The sequence below is a fragment of the Halichoeres trimaculatus genome, unplaced genomic scaffold, assembly GCF_033239565.1.
Source record: "Halichoeres trimaculatus isolate MK-OKI-2021-1 unplaced genomic scaffold, fHalTri1.1 fHalTri1_scaffold_11, whole genome shotgun sequence".
NCBI lineage: Eukaryota > Metazoa > Chordata > Actinopteri > Labriformes > Labridae > Halichoeres > Halichoeres trimaculatus.
In genome coordinates, this window is record NW_027437189.1 from 3,183,440 (window position 1) to 3,206,571 (window position 23,132).

The 23,132-nt window shown below is 39.3% G+C and overlaps 1 protein-coding gene across 1 annotated transcript; it reads left to right on the plus strand.

The window, feature by feature from the left end:
* Nucleotides 1–353: 353 nt before the first annotated feature.
* On the plus strand, nucleotides 354–21,858 carry bcap31 (B cell receptor associated protein 31). The gene is made up of 8 exons (XM_074682111.1): nucleotides 354–501; nucleotides 2,773–2,873; nucleotides 6,964–7,064; nucleotides 7,207–7,351; nucleotides 10,434–10,569; nucleotides 14,704–14,830; nucleotides 14,929–15,029; nucleotides 17,961–21,858. The coding sequence occupies exons 2-8, from the start codon at nucleotides 2,782–2,784 to the stop codon at nucleotides 17,985–17,987; spliced, it is 729 nt and encodes a 242-aa protein (XP_074538212.1). The 5' UTR covers nucleotides 354–501; nucleotides 2,773–2,781; the 3' UTR covers nucleotides 17,988–21,858.
* Nucleotides 21,859–23,132: the final 1,274 nt, after the last annotated feature.

The following is a 23,132-nucleotide window of genomic DNA, read 5'->3' on the forward strand; positions in this document are numbered from 1 at the left end:
AAATAAATAAATGCAATGAAATAAATCGATTTAAGAAATGAATAAATAAATATGTGTTTGCAGATTGTCCTGGTGTGGGAGCAAAACACTTTAAAAAGTGTCGTTCTCCTGACCAAAATTACCAGATAAACATGAAATCAACTGTCTAAGTTAACTGTGATGAGAGGATGAAGATGTTGTTTTGTTTACCCTGTTACAGTGTCGTGTTATTCTGTAATCGCTCAGTAAACTCAGTGTCCGTTATCTGTTGTGCTGGCACTGATGACAACGCACAGTATGATGACACGAGCTGTCACACCGAGAGCCCGCCTCTTCTCTTTCGTTGTCCAATCGTATGCTACGTTCGAGGTGAGCTGGCGTTACACACCGGAAGCAGGAAGTGTTCATAACACGGAGTAATGCTCGCAGGCTAACAGGCTAACAGAGCAGAGAGAGGGGCAGAGTTTGTTACCAGACAGCAGCAGAGCTTCAGTTTCTCTCTGTGATCGTGAATAAAAACAGGTGAGTCCTTTTTTAAAGCGGTATCTGTAACCAAAGTGCTTCTTTAACCCAGAGTCCGCTGGCTGTCAGAGCTCCTCTGTTTAGTTTGTAAAAGTGTTTGGCGCGAAAGTAGCTTAATATTGTCCTCAAGAAGAAGCAAATAACAAACCAAAACCAACAAACGGCTGTAAAAGTACAATTTTTAACATCTTGGTGTGTTTAAACTAGACTATCTGACCTACAACATGTTCCAGTAAGTAGTCTGAGCCTGGAAGCTAAGAGGCTAACGGGCTCGCTGTTTAAAAGGGGGGCGTGAAGCTAACGTGTTAGCTCAGGTCCTCAGGGCAGAACTCAGTGTCCCTGTCAAAATCCAGCAAATAGACGGCAGCAGGACTTTACTTAACTGGTTAAATAAGTTAAATCTAAGCAAAAAATAAACAGATTAATCGATATAATCAGATGTTAATGGGGTCAAGATGACTCAATGCAAAGAAAAGGTCAGTTTTTACTGTATGGTTAGCATGTAGCTACACTCTGAAACTGACAGATGTAAGTGTTTGTATGTTTTTTTGTGTGTGGAAGGGGTAGGAAAGATAATTTTGCTCTTATCTGATAATAATGCGTTCTTGTTTTGCATTTTCTCAGGGGAAACACAATGTTATTTTATTCAAGTTGATGTAAAATATATTCAGTATTTTCCCATACACATTATTTGTATCATTATAACCATCACGATCATTATTATTGTAAAATATATTTAACAGGGGGTCATCAGATATCTGAGAGGTTTTGGAGCAAGTCTGTTGAAAGCTTTGACAGTAGTTATTAAAATTATAAAATCTACAAAATGAAAAAAAAAATAACAGCAAGTGTAAACGTGAGTTTATTCTGTGTTTTATTGGAAATGCTTTGTTTCTGTTCCTTTTCACTTGATCTACTCTTGCTTTGAGTTTTTCAGGGATGCTCAGTATTGTGTAATAAACCCCAAAATGTCGTATCCTTCTTTATATTTTTTTAAAAAAGGTCTCTAAATAGAAAAATAAACCACAAACACCCACAAAGAAAACCCGTGAAGGACGTGTGTCAGCGTGTGCTGCTGATGTCATCCATCTGAAATCAGCTGACCAAAATTGATCTTGAGATTCTTTTAAAAAACATGAAGTTAATTTTCCCAGGCATTTTCAAAAATTATTTCAAGTATTTCCTGTTTGAGCAGCTTTTTTGTCTTTAGCATGATTTTTTCAAAGTATGGTTTTGTTTCTTTCCTTATAATTAATCCTTATAGTGAATATTTTCTCTGTAGTATTATTTTTTTGAGCTCTTTTCTAGATCTGCCTTGTTTCCTTTCATTTTAATCTCATTTTCTAATAAATTCTTGTTATTTATATAATTTATTTTGTTCATTTAGATTTTTATTTATTTATTTTTATTAATTAAGGATAATAACTTTGCGTCTGCTTGCTTCGTGTCACACTCAGATGAGACTTTAACAGCAGTCAGCTCTGTAGGAAGTGTAGCTCTGCTCCTGCTCCTCATGACACAGCTTTTCTGAGCCAACACACACACACACACACACACACACTGATGGACCGCACGGCGTCAGAACAAACTGATTAAATAAGCAGAGTTTTAAAACACACACACACATAGAAAAGGTGTCATGATGAACAAATGAAGCAGTAGTAAACCAAATGTTTGTGACTGAATATTCAGAGTGAGGTAAACCTGTGTCTCTGTGTGCTCAGACCAAACAGGTCGAACGTGTGAGAGGTAAAGGTGTTCACATGTTTATTCTTCCAAAAACTGAAGAGAAGCAGTCAGGTAGCCTTTAAATTTATTTTTTTTATGTGTTTTCTTAACCTCTTTAATGTTGTGTAGTTTTATCTCAATATGAATTATTTCTGAGGTTTGATTAAACTGAACCAAAGCATAACATCTCATACAGCACAGGAATTTATCTGACATTAAAAACTTATGTCACATAAAATGTAAAAGGAAAGCTCTTTTTTTTTTTTCTTATTTTTTTATTCTTTATTTTGTCCCTTTGGTGCTCCCGTATTATGATTTACATATTTTAAAAAATCCACATTTTTCTCTCCCTGTGATGACCCCATCATTCAGCAGTTCTCGTGAAAATCTCATGAGAATCTCAGAAAGATCAGGTGCTGCTTTAAAAAAGAGTGTTTTCAGACAGATTCAGGGATTTCTTAAGCACCTGCACCTACGCTGTTATTCTCGTACCTGGTCTCAGGTGTGTTTGATTTTAACACCTGTGCTGTGTTTTCTCTTCAGGCTGCGAGGATGAGTCTGCAGTGGACGGCGGTCGCCACCTTCCTGTACGCTGAGGTCTTCTTCGTTCTGCTGCTCTGCATCCCCTTCATCTCACCCAAGAGGTCAGTGTACATATCTCAACCTGCACACCTGTCACCTGCTCAGGGGCCAAACACATGAATTGATCAAAAGACAGAAAGGTCTTTAAGGCTGTATTCACACCAGAGAAGTCCTTTGGTCCACTTGTTTGGTCCGGACCAAAAGCGGACTTTATCTTTTTCGTTTGGTGCGGTTGACCTTGGTTTGTATTCAGATCTGCACCGGAGAACCACGAACCGCACCAGAGTTTGTTTGGAAGCGGACCGAGACCACCTCAAAAAGTGGGTCTCGATCCGGTTGTTTGGTCCGCACCAGGGTTCGTTTGTGTCTATTCACACCTGCATGAAAAGGTCCGTTTAAAGTGGACCAAACAGTCCAGGTCTGAATACGCCTAAATATTTGGATGACCAGTTTTCATGCAGTCATCACCTTTACGTTTGTGGATTCGCAGCTTTTATGCTTCTACATTAAAAACTCTTCAGGTTTAGATTGTTTGTTTTGACAGAAAATAATCTGCTGATTTCGCTTGAGTCTCTTTTAAACTGTTTTTCTGATAAATCATGGAGTCAGTGAGCAGATTTGTGGGTTAGAAAGACGTTGTTTGGTACAGTCTGGGTTCAGTTTCTCCTACAGACGATGAAGCCCATAAAGAGTCCTTTTTTTACATTTTATTCATCTGATTTAGAATCAGTGACTGGCCAAACAGGGTTTTTTGTTTTACAATTTTTAGATTGTAATTTTATTTGTTAAAAAAATGATTTTTGTTAATTTGAATTCTTCATTTTAGTCCTTGTTTATAAGCTGGGTTGGAAAAAGCCACTGCTCTTCTCCAGCAGAGGGGGAACTGTTTTTGTTTGACTATCACTTAATGTGATATCAGATCCCCTGATCAAATCCTAAAAACTGACCCATATGATGCACATTTTTGGGAAAACATGGCTCCTGATTTAATCTGTAGACATCATCATCGTCATCATCCAACGTTTTCACATCGTCTGTTGTTAGAGAAGAGAACTAAAACTTAAATCGAAACCCAAAAACTGTAAAAGAATTGAATCGGGGCGAAAGCGTATCGCCTCAGGTCTGCAGTAAATTTGTTCAGAACTTCCAATGAACTTTCTTTGGTTGATCCTTTATTATTTTTATGTCAAAATATCAACGCTTCTCCTTTACATCGGCTTGGGACCAGAAAAAAAATGACCCCAAAAGAGACGAGACAAGATGAAGCGTGTTTTGTTTGTTTGCAGTCGTCTGCTCTGGCTGCAGCTGTGAGAGGCTGCTGCTGGTGAGTCGTCCGTCTGTGAGTGTTTTGGATTAGAGAGCAGCTGCTCGTTGGGAAGCAGAGGGTGCTGGAGATGAATACATGCTTTCATGTCAGAGTTAAAAAAAAAAAAAAGTTGCTAGGGGGTCTGAAAAATTGCTAAATATAGCAACAGAGCTACTGAGTTGGTGACACTGCTCCTCCTCCTTCTTCTTCTTCCTTAGCGTGATGACGTCAGGGTGAAAAACCACACTTTGAGCTTTGAAACAATCCCTCAGAGCAGAGTAGGTTTCAGGTCTTCTCTTGTCTAAAAGTTGGCTCTCAGTTTGAATCCAGAAAGTCCTCCTGAGAAAGGATTGAGTTTTTTATTTTAATCTCTTCAGCACGATAAAACCTCGGTCTGCGTCTCTGGATCCAGAGGAGGCGCTTCGAGCTGAAGAAGCAGGAGTGTGTTGATGTGTTTTGGCGTGTTATCAGTGAGACACAGAGCGGCTCTGTGTGAAGGAGGGAGACTTGATCTGATCAGACCTCCTGACTGAAAACTGATCAGCTCTGATTCCCCCTGAACACAGACGGCTCTGATAACAGAGCTGACGTCAGGCTCTCACTCAGCGCTCGACTGGAACGAGCAGAAAACCTCATCATAAACAAAAAAAACTAATGAATAAAGTCACTGGAGCAGTAAAAAGAAAACTTTTGAGTGTTTTTACAGATCGATGACGTGACTTTAAGAGTCAAACTTTTAAAACATTACAGCAAAAATAAAAGTTTACGACATCATGAAAGAAGAAGTTAAAGAGAAAGTTGCCGACTTGAAATAAAATCCATGACTCTATATTTCAAAATGTATTTAATTTTTTTCTAACGTATGTGGATTTCTGTCTTTATTTTGATCAGTTTGTTCTTATTTAAAGATTTATTTGTGCTCTTATGGCACCATTTGTACCTAAACTTTATATTTACTTTGAAGGATGAGGTTATTTTCCTCTGCCTGCTGGGTTAGAATCCAGGTTCTTAACTGGTCCAGCTTCAGAAACCACGATCCCACTAAAATCCAATCAACATATGGAGATATGGCCATGCTTATGTTAGCACAAGTAGGCTGTGTCTCAATTTAGGGTCTGCAGCCTCCGTAGGCTGTGCCGCCCTCACCTGTCAGGCTTACATTACTTTTTAAACACACGTTAACTAAAACCTCACATTTAAAACAGGATTATTTTTACTTTTACTTTTTTTACTTTTCGTCATTATCTTTAATATTATTATTATTATTATTATTATTATTATTAATTTCTTTATTGATTAGTTAAGCAATAACGTGCATTTTCAACATTTGAACAAGTGCTGGGGGAATGATAGATTTTTAAAAAAGTATAAAATATAAGCTGCTGAAATGATTTAATGCCTTTTTTAATTCCCTGAAAAAAATAATACACCAAGTAAGTTTTTTTTTTTCCCCAGAGAATTTACTTGTATGAACATATTTTTATAAAACAATGGGAAGATTTATAAATAACAGTTTTTTCCACCGTATATTACTTGCAAAGAGCCCAAACAACAAATTTTTACACAGTAAAACAAAATATTCTTTAATGTTTTAGAAATACAATCACGTAGTTAAAAAATGATTAAATTATTTTTCATTTTCTTCAGCAAGTTGGCCTTGAATAACTGCTGTTTCTTTTTGTGAAACCTGCCTTTTGTTTCATTTGTTCTTTCAAGCTTTATTTCTCCTTAGCTTATATAATTTCTGTAAAAATGTAAACTACAACTGTGAAAAAGTGGATGCCAACAACAACTGAAAGTTGCGATAAAGTCTTAAAACTTTTTGAAAGGTTTTTGAAAAAGTCTTAAAAAGGTATTGAAATCAACCTCAGGATTTTAGCATATACTCTAAAAAAAAAAAGAAAATTAAAAAAAGTTTCATGTACACAAACCTTCAGTCTGTTTCATTTTATCACAACATGTAGGCCTAGCTTCATACTATAGAATGATTTTATTAATTGCTTTAGTAAATAATGCACAAGACCCCCCCCCCCCCCCAAAAAAAAAATAAAAACTAAAAATAAAAACTAAAATAAAATAACAAAATGAAATAAATAAATAAATAACATTGCAATCGCAGTATTGGTAAAAAAAAAAAAAATCGCAATTAGATTATTTTCCAAAATCATTCAGCCCTAGTGGTGAGACAAAGGAATTACAGCTGTATGTACCTTACCTCGGGGTAAACAATTCAGAAATTTTGGCGAACTGAAGAAGGAATATAAACTCGAAAATGAAGATCTTTCTAGATACCTTCAACTAAAGGACCTTTATGAAAAAAGGATAAGACCAGCAATAATTTTCAACTGAGGAGGGAAATTTATTGGTAGATATGTTGGTCCAAGCTTCCAGAGAGGACTACAAGAAAATCATTTCAAACTTTTACCACAGTTTTTAGACACAGAAAAGGATTGCCTTATGATGTAAAGTTCCCGTATTTTAGTTTGATAAGTGAAAATCTTGTAATGCAGAAAGATTTATACCTGTGTAAGATCCTGCTCATTGCCTAACAAAGAGATGGTTTAAACCTGAGCCCCCAAATCTCTACGAATGGATGGAAATAGTATCAAAAATGTGTAAAGTGGATCAGATGACGTCTTCGCTGAGACTAAGAGGAGCATCCTCTGCGAAAAAGTGGGAAGTAATGTGTAAGAAAATGTGACTTGTGATCAGTTCTCCTCCACCTGTGTGTTCTCTGCTCAGCCTGTAGATGGCGCCACAGCTCCAGGTTTCCCAGCAGGCCTCAGCAGTGATCCTGTGATGCTCCTTCTTCTGTGATTTGATTTGATGTTTGTTTGATCCTTCAGGTGGAACAAGATCTTTAAGTCCCGGCTCATTCAGACCATCGCTCTCTATGGAAACACCTCGTTCATGGTCGCCATCGCCATCCTCGTCTTCCTGCTCATCGGTACGTCTTTGAGCCACCTGCACACGCTCTTTGCTGGGTTATTTAGTCAGTTTGAGGAGAAAGAAGATAAACTTATTTATGGTTTCAAGAACATGTTCCTTGCATTAAAGTGTGTGTGTTTGCACATGTGTGTGTGTTTCAGATGCTTTCCGTGAAGTGAGGAAGTACAGCGTGACAGAGAAAGTGGATCTGACCAACAACCCGACGGCCATCGAGCACATCCACATGAAACTGTTCAGAGCTCAGAGGAACGAGTACATTGCCGGCTTCGCCCTGCTGCTGTGCCTGTGAGACACACACACACCCACACACACACTCACACACACAGGTCTAAAAGCAGAGGAGGCAGGGGTGTGTGTTACAGTCAGATGGAAAGAATGAGCAGCTGTGTGTGGAGTCCCTATCAGCAGAAACACACACACACACACACACACACCCAGACGGCTCTCGGTGCAAATCCTGCAGCTGCTTCCTGATTGGACACAGCTCGGAGGTGTAAAACCATCTTGATCCCTGATTGGCTGACCCCTTTGGAAGGATTGACTTGCTTAAATCTGATTGGTTCCTGAGTGGATGGATGAGGTGTGCTGTGATTGGAGGAGAGCTTGTTGTTGGGTAAAGACTTTCAAAGAGAAAAAGTCGAAAAACAAACAAAAAACAGTTGTTTATCTTTTATTTTATTAACGATAAACTCACAAAAAGAGACGTTAGACGCAGACAGCGCCCTCTGCTGGTCAGATGAAGGTGGCACTCTTCATTTCTCATCTCACTGATTTAAATCCTTCTCTTTCTGTACAGATTTTACATCCTAAAATTAATCTCTCAAACATTATACACCCTCCTCCAGCCCGTCTCTGAGTCTCTGCTGCGTCTCGCCTGCAGGGGGCGGTGTTGTATGATTGGTGCGTCAGGTGTTGGCTCACAGCAGCTGCTCCGTGACTCACAGCAGCCGAGGAACATGTGATGCACCAACTGTTGTAACTCCAGGAGGAAGTGTCCCAGCGTTTAGACCGAGCCCTCCTCAGACGTCTCGCTGAGGTCTGAGACCCTGACTCAGAGTAAAATCCCGAGCACGAGTTTGTGGAAACTCTGAGGAGCTGGCAGCCCATCAGATTATTCCAGGACGGCCATATTTGGACATGAGAGCGTCCCGCAGAGCGAGCGACTGACCGCTGAGACGAGAGATTTGTTCACTTTGAGATAAAACACGGCAAACACGTCCTCACACCTCAGCCTTTTTAACCTGTAAAAATCTTTGCACTGCTCCTTTAATCTGCAGACTCTCAGGAATGGGGGCAGGTGTATTTTTGACCCTGCAGTTGCCCCGTTACCCCGCCCACCCCCTGCTGTGAGTAACCATGACATCACAGCCTGTCAGTGCCACACACAGCATGCACAACACGTACACACACACACACACACACACCTCGCCCAGGAAATGTCAGAGGTTAGTGTGTGTGTGTGTGTGTGTGTGTGTGTGTGTGTGCGTGCCTTGTTTCTATATGTGTGCATGAAGTAGTGAACGGCTATAATAGGCTGTGTGTGACAGATGGTCTCATGTCTCACACACACACACACACACACACACACTGAGGCAGGTGTGTGAACATATCCAGGACGTCCTGATCAGCCGTCACGCAGCTCTGATCTGATGTGTGTTTACCTGAACACACACACCCTGTGGCACACTTTGTGCTGTCGTTGTTTACAAACATGGAGTAAACATTTGAACCAGTCTCCAGCTGATTCCACTTCCTGCCGTCTTGTTGCCGTGGTTATGTAACCGCCTTCACACACTCAGCTGAATGAGACTCACCGACAAACTCAACCGTGCTTTAAGGATCGTAAGACGATGACGGCGGCGCTCGACAAACAGTGTTAGCATTAGTCTGTTAGTTTCCGTCTGGTCCCTGACTGATGTGGTTCAGTTTGGGGCAGTGACAGGAAGTTATTTTCTGTCACTTTCACTTCCTGTTTATCGCCGTCAGTGATAAGGGGGCGTGGCCTGATTCAGCTCTGATCATGACAGTTTGTCTGATAAAACCCTCGAGTTTTTGTTTTTTCATTATTTCTTTCGTTTTATCTCTTTTTTCCCTTTCCTTATTTTATTCTTCTCTTTTTTTTCTTCCAATTTTTTCTTTCCTTTGTCCTTCTTTTTTCTTCTTTTTTTTTCCTTCTTTCTTTCTTTTTTCTTACTTCTTTTTCTTTCTCTTTCCTCCTTTGTTTTTTGTCTTCTTTTGTTTTTCATTCATTTTTCCTTCTTTCTTTTCTTCTTCCATCAATCTCTGTTTTTTACTCTTTTTTTCTAATTTTTCTGCCTTCTTTCTTTCTTTCTATCTTTTTTCCTTTCTTTTCCACCAATCTTTGTTTTTTCTTTTTTCTTAATGTTTTCCTTCTTTCTTTGTTCTTCTTTCTTTCTTTCTTTCTTTCTTTCTTTCTTTCTTTCTTTCTTTCTGATTTTCTTTCTTTTTTTCTTTCTTTCTTTCTTTCTGATTTTCTTTCTTTTTCTTTCTTTCTTTCCTATTTTCTTTTTCTTTCTTTCTTTCTTTCTTTCTTTCTTTCTTTCTTTCTTTCTTTCTTTCTTTCTTTCTTCCTTTGTCTGTTTTCTTTTATTTTTCCTATTTTTTTCTCACACCCTTTCTTTTTCTTTTCGTTTGTTTTAATTTTTCTATCTTTTTTCCCTTTCTAACTTTTTTCTTCTCTCCTTTTTTTTTGTTTTTCTTTTCTTTTCTTCTTTCATTCTTTGTCACTTTTTCCCATACAACTTTGTTTTGATGAACTTTATTCCACTCATTTTTTCTTCTTTCTTCTTTACGTTTTTTTTTTCTTTTTCTATCTTTCCTTTGTATCCTTATGGCCTTCTTTCCTTTTTTCTTCTTTTTGTCTTTATTGCTTTCTTGTATTTTTCTTTTCTTTTCTTTTTTTTCTTAATTATCCTTCTGTTGTTTTCCTTTCTTCTTCTTTCTTCATTCCTTTCTTTTCTTCTCTTAACCTCCTTTGTCTTTTTGTCTTATATTCCTTCTCTTTCCTTCTTTCATTCTTTCTTTGCCCTCCCTGTTTTTCTAAGTTCTGAAGTCACGTTTGATCACCCGAGATTCTGTGAGATCTCATGTCTGAGGAGTTGTTGCTTTAAACATTGAGAGTGTATTAAACAGTTTTTACACTATGGTTCACTGTGCGTTCAGAGGATCCTCATGTGTGTACTCCAATGTTTTTTAATATCAGCTAAGATCTTGTGTGTGTGTGTGTGTGTGTGTGTGTGTGTGTGTGTGTGTGTGTGTGTGTGTGTGTGTGTGTGTGTGTGTGTGTGTGTGTGTGTGTGTGTGTGTGTGTGTGTGTGTGTGTGTGTGTGTGTGTGTGTGTGTTCAGGTTGCTTCGTCGTCTGGCCACCCTCCTCTCCCAGCAGGCCTCGCTCATGGCGTCAAACGAAGCCTTCAAGAAGCAGGCTGAGGGCGCCAGCACCGCCGCCAAGAAGTACATGGAGGACAATGAGCTGCTGCAGGAGGTGAGACTCACACACACACACACACACACACACACACACACACACACACACACACACTCACTGAACCTTTCTCTAAGAGGTGACACACAGCTGTTAGTCTGACTCACCTGCAGGGGGCAGCACTGACCTGCAGCCTTTCTGTGAAACACTGAGAGCATTCATACAGTCACACACTATCTCATTCACAATGTGCGCACACACACACACACACACACACACACACATACACACACACACACACACACACGCTCATACACTCCCACACACTCTTTCTGTGGTAACCTGACCTGGGTTTGTCCGGGGTGAGGAGATCACCAAGTCCTGCGCCGCTAAAAGGAGAAACTGCTTCATCTGCATGTGACAGTCACACACACACACACATATATATATACACACAAACACACACATACACACACACTCTAGTTATGTATGTTGTGTGTTTTTGGAAATGATTTTGAGAGTGTGAAACGGTCTTTACAGTTGGGACGTGTTGCAGGGTTTTTTTACTCTGTACACCCTCCTCTGTCACACACACACACACACACGCACACACACGCACACAGAGTGTATCTGGATGATAAAGAGGTTTTCACAAATGTTTAAAGAGAAAGTTTCAGCTTCACTTTATCTGTACACAGCACGTAATAACCTCTACTTCTGAAGTTTATCTTCATTATCACCACGTTATTTCTAATAATGTGACCCAGATATTTTACACACACACACACACACACACACACACACACACACAGAATTACAACATATTACCAAAGAATGAGAGTACCTTCTGCTTTGCAGCGTGACTCATTTCCTTACAGCCTGACCACAGACAAACTCTGCGTTTAGCTACGACTACGAGTCCAAGACGCACGTATCAGCGCTTTATTTATTCTGCAAAAAGAGAAACTGAGAGACGAGTCAGTTAAAGAGTCTTATTTTACTCTTCCAATGTGGCGTTGGTGTCTGGTGTTAGCTCCATTAGCCATGTCTGTGAATAGCATGATGCTACTTTGCCTCCTGGTATTTCCTATGTTGCTGGGTTAGCACAGCTAGCTCGTCTATCTTATTGGAGATAGATCTTACGTTCCCAATAACGATGGATGGAAGGACAGGTCCATGTCGTCACTTCTTAGCTCACACCTGAGAACCAGCACGTCGTCCTCACCTCCTTCTCCTCTCTTTGTGGGAAACATCCAGCCTTGCACCAGTTAGCATTGACATGCTACAGGCTGCTAACAGCTGATTTCACATGTAAACAATGCAGCCATGGTTACATGTAAGATCCACAGACAAACACAGGAACAAAAGTAGTAAAAATATCACTGAAGACACAAAAAGTTTGGTGTCCATGACCAACAAATGATCCACTCCAAGAAACGGGCATAGAAGAAAGAGCTGCTGCAACAGGCAGCCACAACCAACAACAGGGTTGCACCTAGCAACATTACATTTTTGTTTTTAAAAATTTTTTACAAAAAAAAAGATAAAAATGAGGCAAATCAGGAGATTTGCACTTCAATTTTCCTATAGCTGTATTTTCCTGCAGATGCTCAGCGTGCAGTGAGACGTAAATATAACCTTGAATGTGTGTGTGTGGCTGCAGGAAACACACGTGTCTCTCTGATAGACGTCTCTATTTCTGACTCCATGGTGTAATTTCACTGCAGACTTGTACTCAAGGTGACACAACCCTGTGTGTGTGTGTGTGTGTGTGTGTGTGTGTGTGTGTGTGTGTGTGTGTGTTTGTACATATGTACATGTAATTCACATGTTGCAGTGAAAGCAGATAACCCCGTCTCATAAATAACTTCACATATTTCACTGGTTGAAGTCCTAAAAATCTCCAGAACTGATGCACTCTGGGTAAAAATAAAAACGGGCAAATATCTGAAGCCGATGTCAGTATATATTTATTTATATGTACAGCTTTTTATTCTGCTCCTGAAGGCATCGTGAGGCATTCACTGACCTCTGTAGTTTCAGTGTGAATTTGGATCCCGGTGATCTTTCTGTGGACCTTGTGACCTGGTGTTGTTGGATTCATGTCTCAGAGCAGTAAAATCAGAGTTTATGACCCTGGACTAAAGGTCTGAAGACCTGCAGCTGTTTCTCTCTGTCACTGACAAACCTCCACCAGCCTCACACAGATCAATAACTGAATTTATAACCAGCATGTTTTTAAACTTATTTATTTCAGTGGCTTTATTTTTAGGATTTGAGATTTGTCTAAATCACAGAAACTCAGAGATAAATATAGTTATTTTTACAGCATTTCCTCTTTGCTATGGTTAGTAATTTATCACTGACATTGTCTTTTTTTAACTCAAATTTATAAAAAAATATTTTTACAGAGGAGGAAACCTGGAGCCAGGGTTGAAACTGTTTTGTTTTATTCTTTAACTTGAGGTTAAGTTTAATGATAAATAATTTCAGTTTTATTTCAAGGCTAAAGTTAACTTCAAGATTAAAATTCTGCTGAGAAACTTTTTTATTATAGAAAAAAAAAGATAAAAAATGAAATACAATAAAAAATATTTTATTTTATTTTTTTAAATAGTTTGGAAAATTATAGACTTTATTTTATCTTCTATTTTTCAACTTCAATTTTACTTTGTTTTTCTTTTTTCCTCATTTTTTTTCTTTATTTCTTGATTTTTTTTTTCAGATTTTTTTTTTCTGTTATTAATTTCAATGTTTTTCTTATTTTTCAATTATTGTGTGTTTTTTTTAAAGGCAACACAAAACAGCAACAGGGCTGTCAGCCAATCAGAGCGCAGGATGAGCTGCTGTAGTGTAAAACAGTGACAGAGCTTTCAGCCAATCAGAGAGCAGGATGAGCTGCTGTAGTGTAGAACAGTGACACAGCTTTCAGCCAATCAGAGTGCAGGATGAGCTGCTGTAGTGTAAAACAGTGACAGAGCTTTCAGCCAATCAGAGCGCAGGATGAGCTGCTGTAGTGGGAGCAGCTGTCAGAGTGAGGTCACTGTGGGAGGTGAGGGGGCGTTTGGTATGAACACCTGTCGCTCCCTGATTCACCAGCTGAGCAGCACCTCCTTAATCATGAACACTCCTCACTTCTCCTGTCCTTTCTGGTCATGGTTTTCATTTTATATCCCTGACCCGCTTTATTTATTTATTTTTGCATTTATTTATTTGTTTTCCATCTGTGTCTCCTTCCCTCCGTTGTTGTTTGTTACTCGTCACCCCTCTTAGATCCATTTCAGGACTGTAACCTCCTGTAACATCTCTGTCAGTGTAAACACGCAGCCATTGGAGATAGTAACAGGTGTATCAGTTCCAAGACAGGATCAGTGTGTGTGTGTGTGTGTGTGTGTGTGTGTGTGTGTGTGTGTGTGTCCTGCGCCTGTCATGCTTCCTCTACACTGTAACACAGTATGATATCAGGCAGTGGGATGGAAACATGTCTTAACAGAGTTTGATATTTAAGAATAAGGCAGAAACACTTCTCTTTGTTCACATTGTAGTCCTGTAGTCTTGTCGTGGCAATTTGACTTCTTTTTAATTACGCATAAAAAAAGAACTCTTAATCAAACCAGGCATGGGTCAAAAGGAGAGTGAATTTTGTGCAAAATATCAACAAATAAATGACAGTTTTAAATGATCGATGTAATGTGATGTAATAGAAGTGGCTCCAACAGGTCTGTTATCAAATCTGTGGATCATAACAGATTTAACTTCAAGACCGGGGGCAACGTGTAGGTCATCCATCCTAGATGACAGTCATCATCGTCAAAAAGACAGTCATAACAAGACATCAACACAAACTTTTCATGAAGAGGGGCGCGTGTAGAGAAATGAAACCGAAACTGAACTATTGATCGAAGATACTGATGCCAACAGTGCTTGATACGAGCTTTGATTCAGATTTTGTCGGCTAAAGATTTCCATCAAACAGGCCAAGAAACACTGTTAAACCCAAATTGTTTGTAAGTCTGGGGGCGTTAGCGAGCCTTTTTCTTTTTTCTGTAACTAATGAATTGAAATAAACACACTTAATTCCCATCTCTACTTTTAACATTTGAAATATTATTCTGTATATTTTTATAAAATTACCCCTGGTTATCACTGGTTGTAGATATTAACCTTTTGTGTCGTTCTGTGCTCCTGTAACAGAAACTGCGTGACGCTGGTCTGGAGGTACCAGAGGGCGGGAAGAAAGGAGTCGGACCTCAGGAGGAGAACAAGAACCTGAAAGAGGAGGTGAAGGCCCTGAAGGAGGAGCTAGACTCCTCCAAGAAAGGTGAGGTCTTTCAACTCCAAAGCATCGCTGTTAGACAACAAACGCACCTGTCTGATCTGGGCTCTGATTGGTTGTTTTCTTTGTTTTGTGTCTTACAGCCCTGCAGAAGTCTGACAGCGACGTCCGTGCGATGAAGAAACAGGCGGAGAATCTGACGGTGGAGTACGACAGACTGCTGGAGGAGCACAGCAAACTGCTGGTAACAGATCCTGAGTTTCATCAATTCACAGAAACAAGAAGTGATCAGGCTGTGAGGTCCTTTATCATTATTATTATCATTTCATATAACACTCTAAATGTGTGAGAGGTGTCAGGTTACAGTCTGTAGTGTGAGGAGAATCGACCAATCAGGAGCATGCATGCAAAACATTCTGTTTGCAAAGCAACAGCAGGAGTTCTAGAACTCTGATGTCATAGACAGAATTCTGTCTGAGGCTCTGACGGTTTATCAACACTAACAGATCAATGCGTTTTGACTGCATTTGTCAACTCACACTGGCTGTGTTCAGTCCGACAAGCTGCGTGACTGACAGCTGGAGTCACAGTCCGAGGAGTTCCTGTGCTTCCCACTGCAATGATTAGCCTTTCTTCAATCATGTTGGGCTGTGAAACCTCAAAACTGTCGACTCCTGGGCTGGTTCTGCTCATTTTGTCCGTTTATTGTTTTACTGAAGCTACATCTGTTGCGTTTATTTTACATTAGTTGCAAAAATGTGTAGAACAAGAAAAATCAAGTAGTATGATCGAGGTAGGCACACGCACACACATATGCAAGACTTCATTCATTATCTATATATAGCCTGAAATGACAGAAAACGTGTGGGCCTGTCTCACCTGACCTTTTTTTTCTCGTTGGTAATTTAATCTGCCAGCTATATTAAGTGATGATGTTGATGTGTAACAAGTAGTTTGCAATGTCTCTGAATAGTCAAACAACCCTTGAAATGACCTGGGCGGATACAAAAACACAGAATATCAAACATGTTTGGAACAAAAATCTGAAAAAAATTGGACAAAATTTACGGCGTCAGCGTTGAAACGTAAATGGCATAACGCGGATTGAATTTATTATTTAACGTGCGATATGAGACGAAATAAACAGACTCGTCTGCAAAAACCTGAACTCATCTGTCACTATTACCTCCATTATCTCACTGTCTGTCTGCATGTGTGTGTCCGGGTGTGTGTGTGTGTGTGTGCAGGAGGACTGTTATATTTAGCTCCTGCAGAGTGTGTGTGATCAATGTAACAGCAGCTGGTGCTCCTTAAATCAGCCTGACAGTGAGCAGAGTTACGTAACACATGTAGAAAGACCCACGGCTGCTGAGTTATTTACATGCACGCAGAGTTTCACGCATGAAGGAAGCAGGCGGCAGAAACCGACACCACGTCTTTACGGCTGTCAGGGGTCAGCCATGCTGGAGTTATCTGAGGCGGTTAATCATTTCTCATCATATCAGCAGGAAATCTTTCTATCACACAAACTGTTTCCAGAGAAAACTTTGTTTCTGTCCGTGCCGCTTCAGCATTTATGGTTTTTTATTCCTCTGTGTGGGATAAAACATGAAACAGTCAGGGCCGCGGTACACCTGAGCTAACTCAGCTTCTGAGTGAATGAATGTTCTTCTTTACCGTCAGCACGCTGGGAGCTTTTCCTGCCTTACATTACTTAATCCCTCCTAGATTTCATATTCCATTACAGGATTTATCTAATTCCCAGTATCATCCTTTAATTGTTGATTCTCCAGTGTATGTATCGGCTTATTGAGAAGTCTCTACACTTTTTTTCTTCAATGTAATGAGCTGCCTTTCTATTGGTTAGTAATGGTGTCTGTCGACTAAACTTGACAATCTTCAGAGTAGCTAGCAGGATTACAAACTCCACATAAGTGAAGCTACACAGCTGCAGAGAAACCGCACAATTCTTCACCGTTATTTCTGAAGTTCTTCATTTGGGCTTTCTTTGTCTTCAGTGGGACAGGAGGGATCTGCAACCTTCACAATAAAAACAATATACAATTTGTGTATTAATATTTATAAATAGTTGAAATCAAGTAAATGATTGACTTAATGAGACTTTTTTATAGTTATTATAATAGCACATGCGATTTCTTAGTATTTGAGTTTTAGTAATAATTTGCAAATATTGAAAAAAAATTGAAATTTAAAATATTTTAAAAACCAAAAAACTTGACATTCAAAAAATTTGCAAAAATGACATTATTGATTTTTTTTAAAATTGCAAAAATAAAAAAAATGATAAATTTGCCAGTTGTCAAAATGGTTAAAATTTCAAGGAGTTTCAAAAAGTTGCAAAAATTAAAAATAAATTTAAACACCAAAAAGGCAAAAATGTTTAAATAATTTTGAAATTTTTTTAAATAGAAAAAAGAAAATATTTTTTTCAAATAAATAGACAAAAAAAAATTTGATAAATTTGCCAAATGTCAAAATGGTTAAAATTTGAAACAGTTACAAAAAATTGCATTAAAAAAAATCAACTGAAACACCAAAAAGGCAAAGGTAAATTTTGAAATAAAAAAAAAATTCAATAATTTAAATTTAAGTAATGATAATAATTTAAAAAGTCAAAAAAAATGCAAAAATATATTTAAAAAAAAAACTGAAAAAATAACTAAAAATGAATTTAAACTTGGATTTCATAACATGTATTAATAATTTGTTTAACTCATAGTTTTTTGTCATTGCTAATGTTTTGTCACATATCAAGCATATATATTAAGCTGGCACGTTGTCATTTAAATGAATCCATCCACACAGAATTAAAATCTGTATTTTCTTCCAGATTAGTCTTTTTGTAGATGTAGTTATCTTCCCAGGGCTGTAAAACTTGAGGTTAGCCACAGGTGCATGGAAAGTTGGTGGGCTGTCGATGTTGTAGGAGGTGAAGTAGAGCGGTGGCAGGCTTTATTGACAGATGGGATGTGATGCACCATTATTCCAGTTAATATGGTAATTTTCAAAATAATCCCACTTGAGGAGAGACTGATCACAATTTTTTTTGAAAAATTGTTTTTTTTTATTTAGAGAAAAAAGCTGAAATGAAGTGCAATGTCAAACACTAGGGGGCGCTGTCACTGAGTCATTTCTCCCTGTTCTGTTTCTGCAGGCGACCAGCGACAAGAAATCAGACTGAGGAGGACACCGACCGCTCCCAGCTTCTCACATCTTCATCTTCACCGTCCTCAGCCAACGCTCTGCAGCTCCTGCATCCACCATACACCCCGCTCAGCGATGTGATGTCACTTCCTGTTTTTGGATTACATTTCTGGGCTGTAATTGGCTCATTTACGTTCATCGGACTGTCGGAGCTCCAGCAGGGGGAAACGGAGCGTCAGCTGTTCGTGGTGTGACTGTGGGAGTCTGTTTCTGACTTTTCTTTCTTTCCTCTTCTGAAACATTTCTCTGTGTTCGTTCTTTAATCTGATCATTCCCTGGTTCCTGCTCCAAAGATAAAAGCCGGACTGTTCCCTGCAGGAAGCGGCGCCTTTATTCCAAAATCACTCCTCTGCTGAAACTCAAATAAAGACGCTGCATGTTTCGGACCAAACCCTGAGTAAAAGTCTCCAAACTGAGTCTCTGACTTTGCTGCAGCCTCGGAGCTGATCCCAGACGAATGTTAGAGAGTTTACAGAGCGACCGATGACCCTGCACTCACTGAGGTCTCTCTGTTTTCTTCTCTTTGATTCTTTTTTTACTCTAAAGTGTGACGACCCCTCAGTACGCCCTCAGTTTGACGGTTTGAGACTTTAAGTTTTGTTTTTCGATAACATCATTCCTGGTGAAGACACAGTGAGTTGATTCGTAACATCCCTGTTTCTTCAACTCGCAGGATATTCTTCGTCTCGTTTCTTTTCCTGTTTCTGACTCAGACCTCCTCTCTGCTGGGAAAAGGAGCGATCTGAAACCAGCGTTGTTTCCTCCTGGTGATCTCAGTCTGATGTCAGTCAATGTGAAACCTGAGGTTTCAGCTTTTTAGAGCCTAAACGTGTCTCTCTGACACAGCAGGAGACCACAGCAGGAGGTCACAGCGCTGAACTTTTCACCCGTTTGACCTCAAAGCAGCCTGAGTTTCACTATCATGACAGGTTAGTAGGTGACACTCAGTTTGAGAGTTAGGTTTAGAGGGCTGGAGAGGTTAATTCATAGATCATGTTCTATAGTTTTGTTCCCAAATAAAGGATTTCTCTTCAGCCTGGATCTACACTGCAAAAAATGAATCAATAAAGTGTTTATGTCCTTCTTTTAGTAAAATAAACTTAGGGCCAATCTCAATTCTATCTTTAGTCCTTGGTTTTGCTTATTCACATCTAATGAAGTGGTGACTAAAGTCTCCGTACGGTTAAGGGGAGGAGCTTCACAGCCCTGGAAACTAAGACAAACTGAGACCTCACTTGAAACCCAAGGGGTTTGACAAATTTCCCTTAATATCGAAACTATTGGAAACAATGAAACTCTTGTTTTATTGCGCAAAATTCTTGGAGGAATTGCAAAATATCGTCTGGTGATTCAGCTCTTTTAATGCTTTTCGAGCTAATAGCTGCTTTTGACACATTAGATCACCTCAATCATTGTGTTGGTTTTACAGGTAGAGCTCTTAACAGATGTTTTTAAGTAAAAATGTAGTGAGTGTCTCTTCTCGTGCCCCCCTTAACCTGTGGAGTTCCCCAAGGCTCTATTCTTGGTCCCATCATTTTCTCCCTTTACCTCCTTCATCTTGGCCTAAATTTTTAAAAAGCCGTACGCAGACGACACTCAGATTTACGCGCTAACAAAGAAAAATGATGACACATCTCTTAAACATCTGCCGGACAGTTTTTGGCCCAAGTGGAGCCCAGGAGGCCGCTCTCAGGGACCTGGACCCTCTTTTACCTTATTTTAAACGCACGGTTTTAAATCTTGGAGTAAAAGTTGACTGTGATTTTCAATAGAATCAGAGTTGGGCAGTGTTGCTAACGTAGCGACTCTGTTGCTATAGTTAGCGAATTTTCAGACCCCTCTAGTGACTTTTTTTCAAAAAGCAACTATTGACTAATCTAGCAACATTTGGAGTCTGAAGTCCAATGTGAAAGTATGTTTTGACCAGGACCCGCTGCTTCATGTTTGCCTCTTTGTGGTCGCTTTTGCCGGTCCCAAGTCCAGATAAAGGAGGCAAGTTGATATTTTGACAGAAAAAAAAGAGAAACAACAGAAGAAAGTTTATGTAAAGTTGAAAAATATATTGGTTGGTTTGTTTGTTTTTTTCACACATTTTCTCTAAGTGGGGGTGATGACATCATTTAGCAACTTCTTGGACAGCCAATAGCAACTTTCCTTACTGAGGAGTTGGCAATACTCACCAGGGAAACACATTCACAGTAAACAGACTTCACTACACTGAGCTGCATTTCATGAATGATTAGACATATAAGCTGCATTAGCTACATAAGCTACAATGAGCTAACGCTAACAAATACAAAAAAATTTGACATTCAAAAAACTTGCAAAAATGAATTTATTGAAATTCTTAAAAAATTGCAAACATTTTTTAAAAATTAATTTGATAAATTTACTATATGTCAAAATGATTAAAATTTCAAAAAGTTGCAAAACTTAAAAAAATTCAAACATTAAAAATGCAAAAATGTTTAAACAATTTTGACATTTGAAAAAGTACGGAAAATATCAAAAATTGTTTAAATGTAAAAAAAAAAAAGTGCAAAAATTTTTAAAAAGAAAGAATTAAATTGTAAAAATAGTACGGGCCATCCATTTAGGATGAAGATCATCAGACATTTTTCAGAAGCTACATACTTTAGCTTCAGAAAGATGTTAGCTTAACGTTAGCTTTTCATATCTTAGCTGTCTCATCACCAGGGATAAGGATACACTCAACTCACGGTTCCATACATATTTCTGTATCTAATGCCACTGTTTGGGCTTAAAACCACTTTAAGTGTCTTAGACTGGCTCATGCACATTTATGTAAAATACATTTCTATGCTAAAATCATACTCTGAAATATAATATTCATACAGTCATAGTTACTTATATTTGTTAAAGTAAAGAGTGAATTAAAAGAGTTTAAATGGTAATTAGTCATACATGTGAACACCCTGGCCACCCCTATGTATGTCCCTGCCCTCATTGTGCCACCCCAGTCTGGAAGTCTACACACGCCCCTGCAGGAAACTTTTTGTCATTTCTGTCTTTAAATATCTTGAAGTAAAACATTTTCTGGACTTGGGACTTCTGTTTCTGGATGTAAACACTTGATTAGTTTCCATTTTTTGCAGTGTTGAAAACGCGACATCATTCCATCTGGCGTTTATAGGGTAACTTCATATTTTTTGTCTGTTTTGAAAAGATGTGGGTCGACTGTTTCGTATAACTGCTTCAAATTTCCTTCTGATCTTGGTGAAGTGGATGGTTTGATGTTGTTGGAGAGAAGCTGAATGTTTCTTTATGGACGTTAAGTCCACGCAGTTCTCACTCCACGTCACGGTTTACGCCTGTTTCTTCTCTCTACGATCCTTTCAGTCCCGTCCTGCATGAAGAAACGTTTCCTCTTTTTGTTTGTCACGTTTTTTTTTTTTATTTAGTTTGATACGGTTTGCTGAAAACACACCGGGACTCACTTCTTTTACTCTGTTTGACTTTATTTAGCCAGAAACAGTTTGTTGAAGCTGAATATGTAGGTATTATTTTGTGTCCAGGTTTTGGTTTTTGCCTCATTTCTCTGAATGGTTCACTCATGCATTATGACACTGAAGCTGAAGCATGTTTCTCTGACAGCTCCAGTTTTATTTTTCAGTCGTCGCTGATTTGACGTTCAGTGACGATTCTGCTTCGTTCGGATAGTTCAGTTCTTGTTTTCTTTGTTTCACTTTCACGTGTTTTTGAAGAAAATCTTTGCAGACAGCCAACCTGTGGATTGAGTTGTGTTAAACAGTAGGGGGCGCTGTTCACAGGGATCCTCAGAGGTGGGCTGTATCTGGATTCATCTGTGCTGAAATAAAAACCAACGAAGCGTCCTCAGAGTGTGTGACTGTCTTCTTTATGTCTGTTTCATGATGATGCTCACCTCGTTATGACCCCAACAAAAACTGCTGAGTCACTGTCGGTTTGGATATTAACTTGTTTCTACTACTAACTTACTTTTTAAAAACAAAAATCTGTGAAAAATAAAAAAAAGTAAGATGTATAAAAAAAACATTATTGTTATGCTAACTTACTAAAGTTTACAATGTTTAGAAGAGACTGCAGTTCCCTGAGTGTCCACTAGAGCCTGTCTCAGAGTGAGTCAGTCCCCATAGAGCTCCATGTTAAATATCTGGACTGTTAACTGAGAGAATAATCTGTGGTATACTCCTTTAACGTTGGAATTGATGGTTTTATTTCTCTCGACATGTCTCCGCTGATGTTGAACTGGTATCTGTTCAGTTTTCGGTCCGGTCCTGCCCTGAAGGTCTGAGTCTTCCCTCCAGCTGGGCCCGGAGCAGTCGTCCATCTGTCTGAGTGTCTTCGGTCTAAACTTAGTGTCTCAGCTTCTCCTGCTCTCGCTCTTAATAAGGCAGCTGTTGGTCTAAACGGATGTTTGGCATTAGAAACCAGTTTGAGCCGCTCTGCCGAGCCTCCCACCGTCTCACCGGATCGGCTTTCACAGCCGACCCGAGCGCCTGTGTCTAAAAGCGCTGACAGGAGAAAACCTCAGGCCAGGACCTTTTTTTAAGCCTCCTGTATTTCTGTCCTTCCTAGAAGACCAGACGATACAGAGCCAAGGATCCAGAGCCGGGCACCCACTGACAGGCACAGCGTTTCTCTGAGAATGAGACTTTTCTGATGTTGCTTTGTCACCAAACATCTTTAACCTGCTCCAACCATCCTGTCCCAGATTAAATCTCCCTGAAAGTGGACCATCCGTCTCCAGCTCGTCCTTGAGCTCTGCCATCCTGGATGAGTATTAAAGACCGCCCTGATGCCAAAGAAACTTTAGCTTCCAGGTAACTTATCTACAAAGTTCACAACCATCCTATCTCAGAGAGCTCTTTAGCCCCGTTTCCACCGAGTGGTCCGGTACGGGTCAGTACAGTTTGGTACGGGTTGGATCAGGAAAGTCTGATCCTGTTCCTGTTTCCTCAGCCAACTGTGCCCTTGATGGCATCTGGCTTACACGTCGTCTACCAAGAAGGGCACAGTTGGCTGTGGAAAGGGGAACACGTAATCGTGTGACAGCATAGCAGCGCAAAAGTGTACACCACTAATAAATCCAACGAAGAAGAAACTGCGACACAGTAAACAT

Bases quoted from the DNA above. Each gene is read 5' to 3' on its own strand.
- bcap31 (XM_074682111.1), top strand. From the start codon at position 2,782: ATGAGTCTGCAGTGGACGGCGGTCGCCACCTTCCTGTACGCTGAGGTC. The intron at 7,065-7,206 runs GTACGTCTTTGA...TGTGTGTTTCAG, and splicing joins CCTCGTCTTCCTGCTCATCG to ATGCTTTCCGTGAAGTGAGG. The intron at 7,352-10,433 runs GTGAGACACACA...GTGTGTGTTCAG, and splicing joins TTCGCCCTGCTGCTGTGCCT to GTTGCTTCGTCGTCTGGCCA.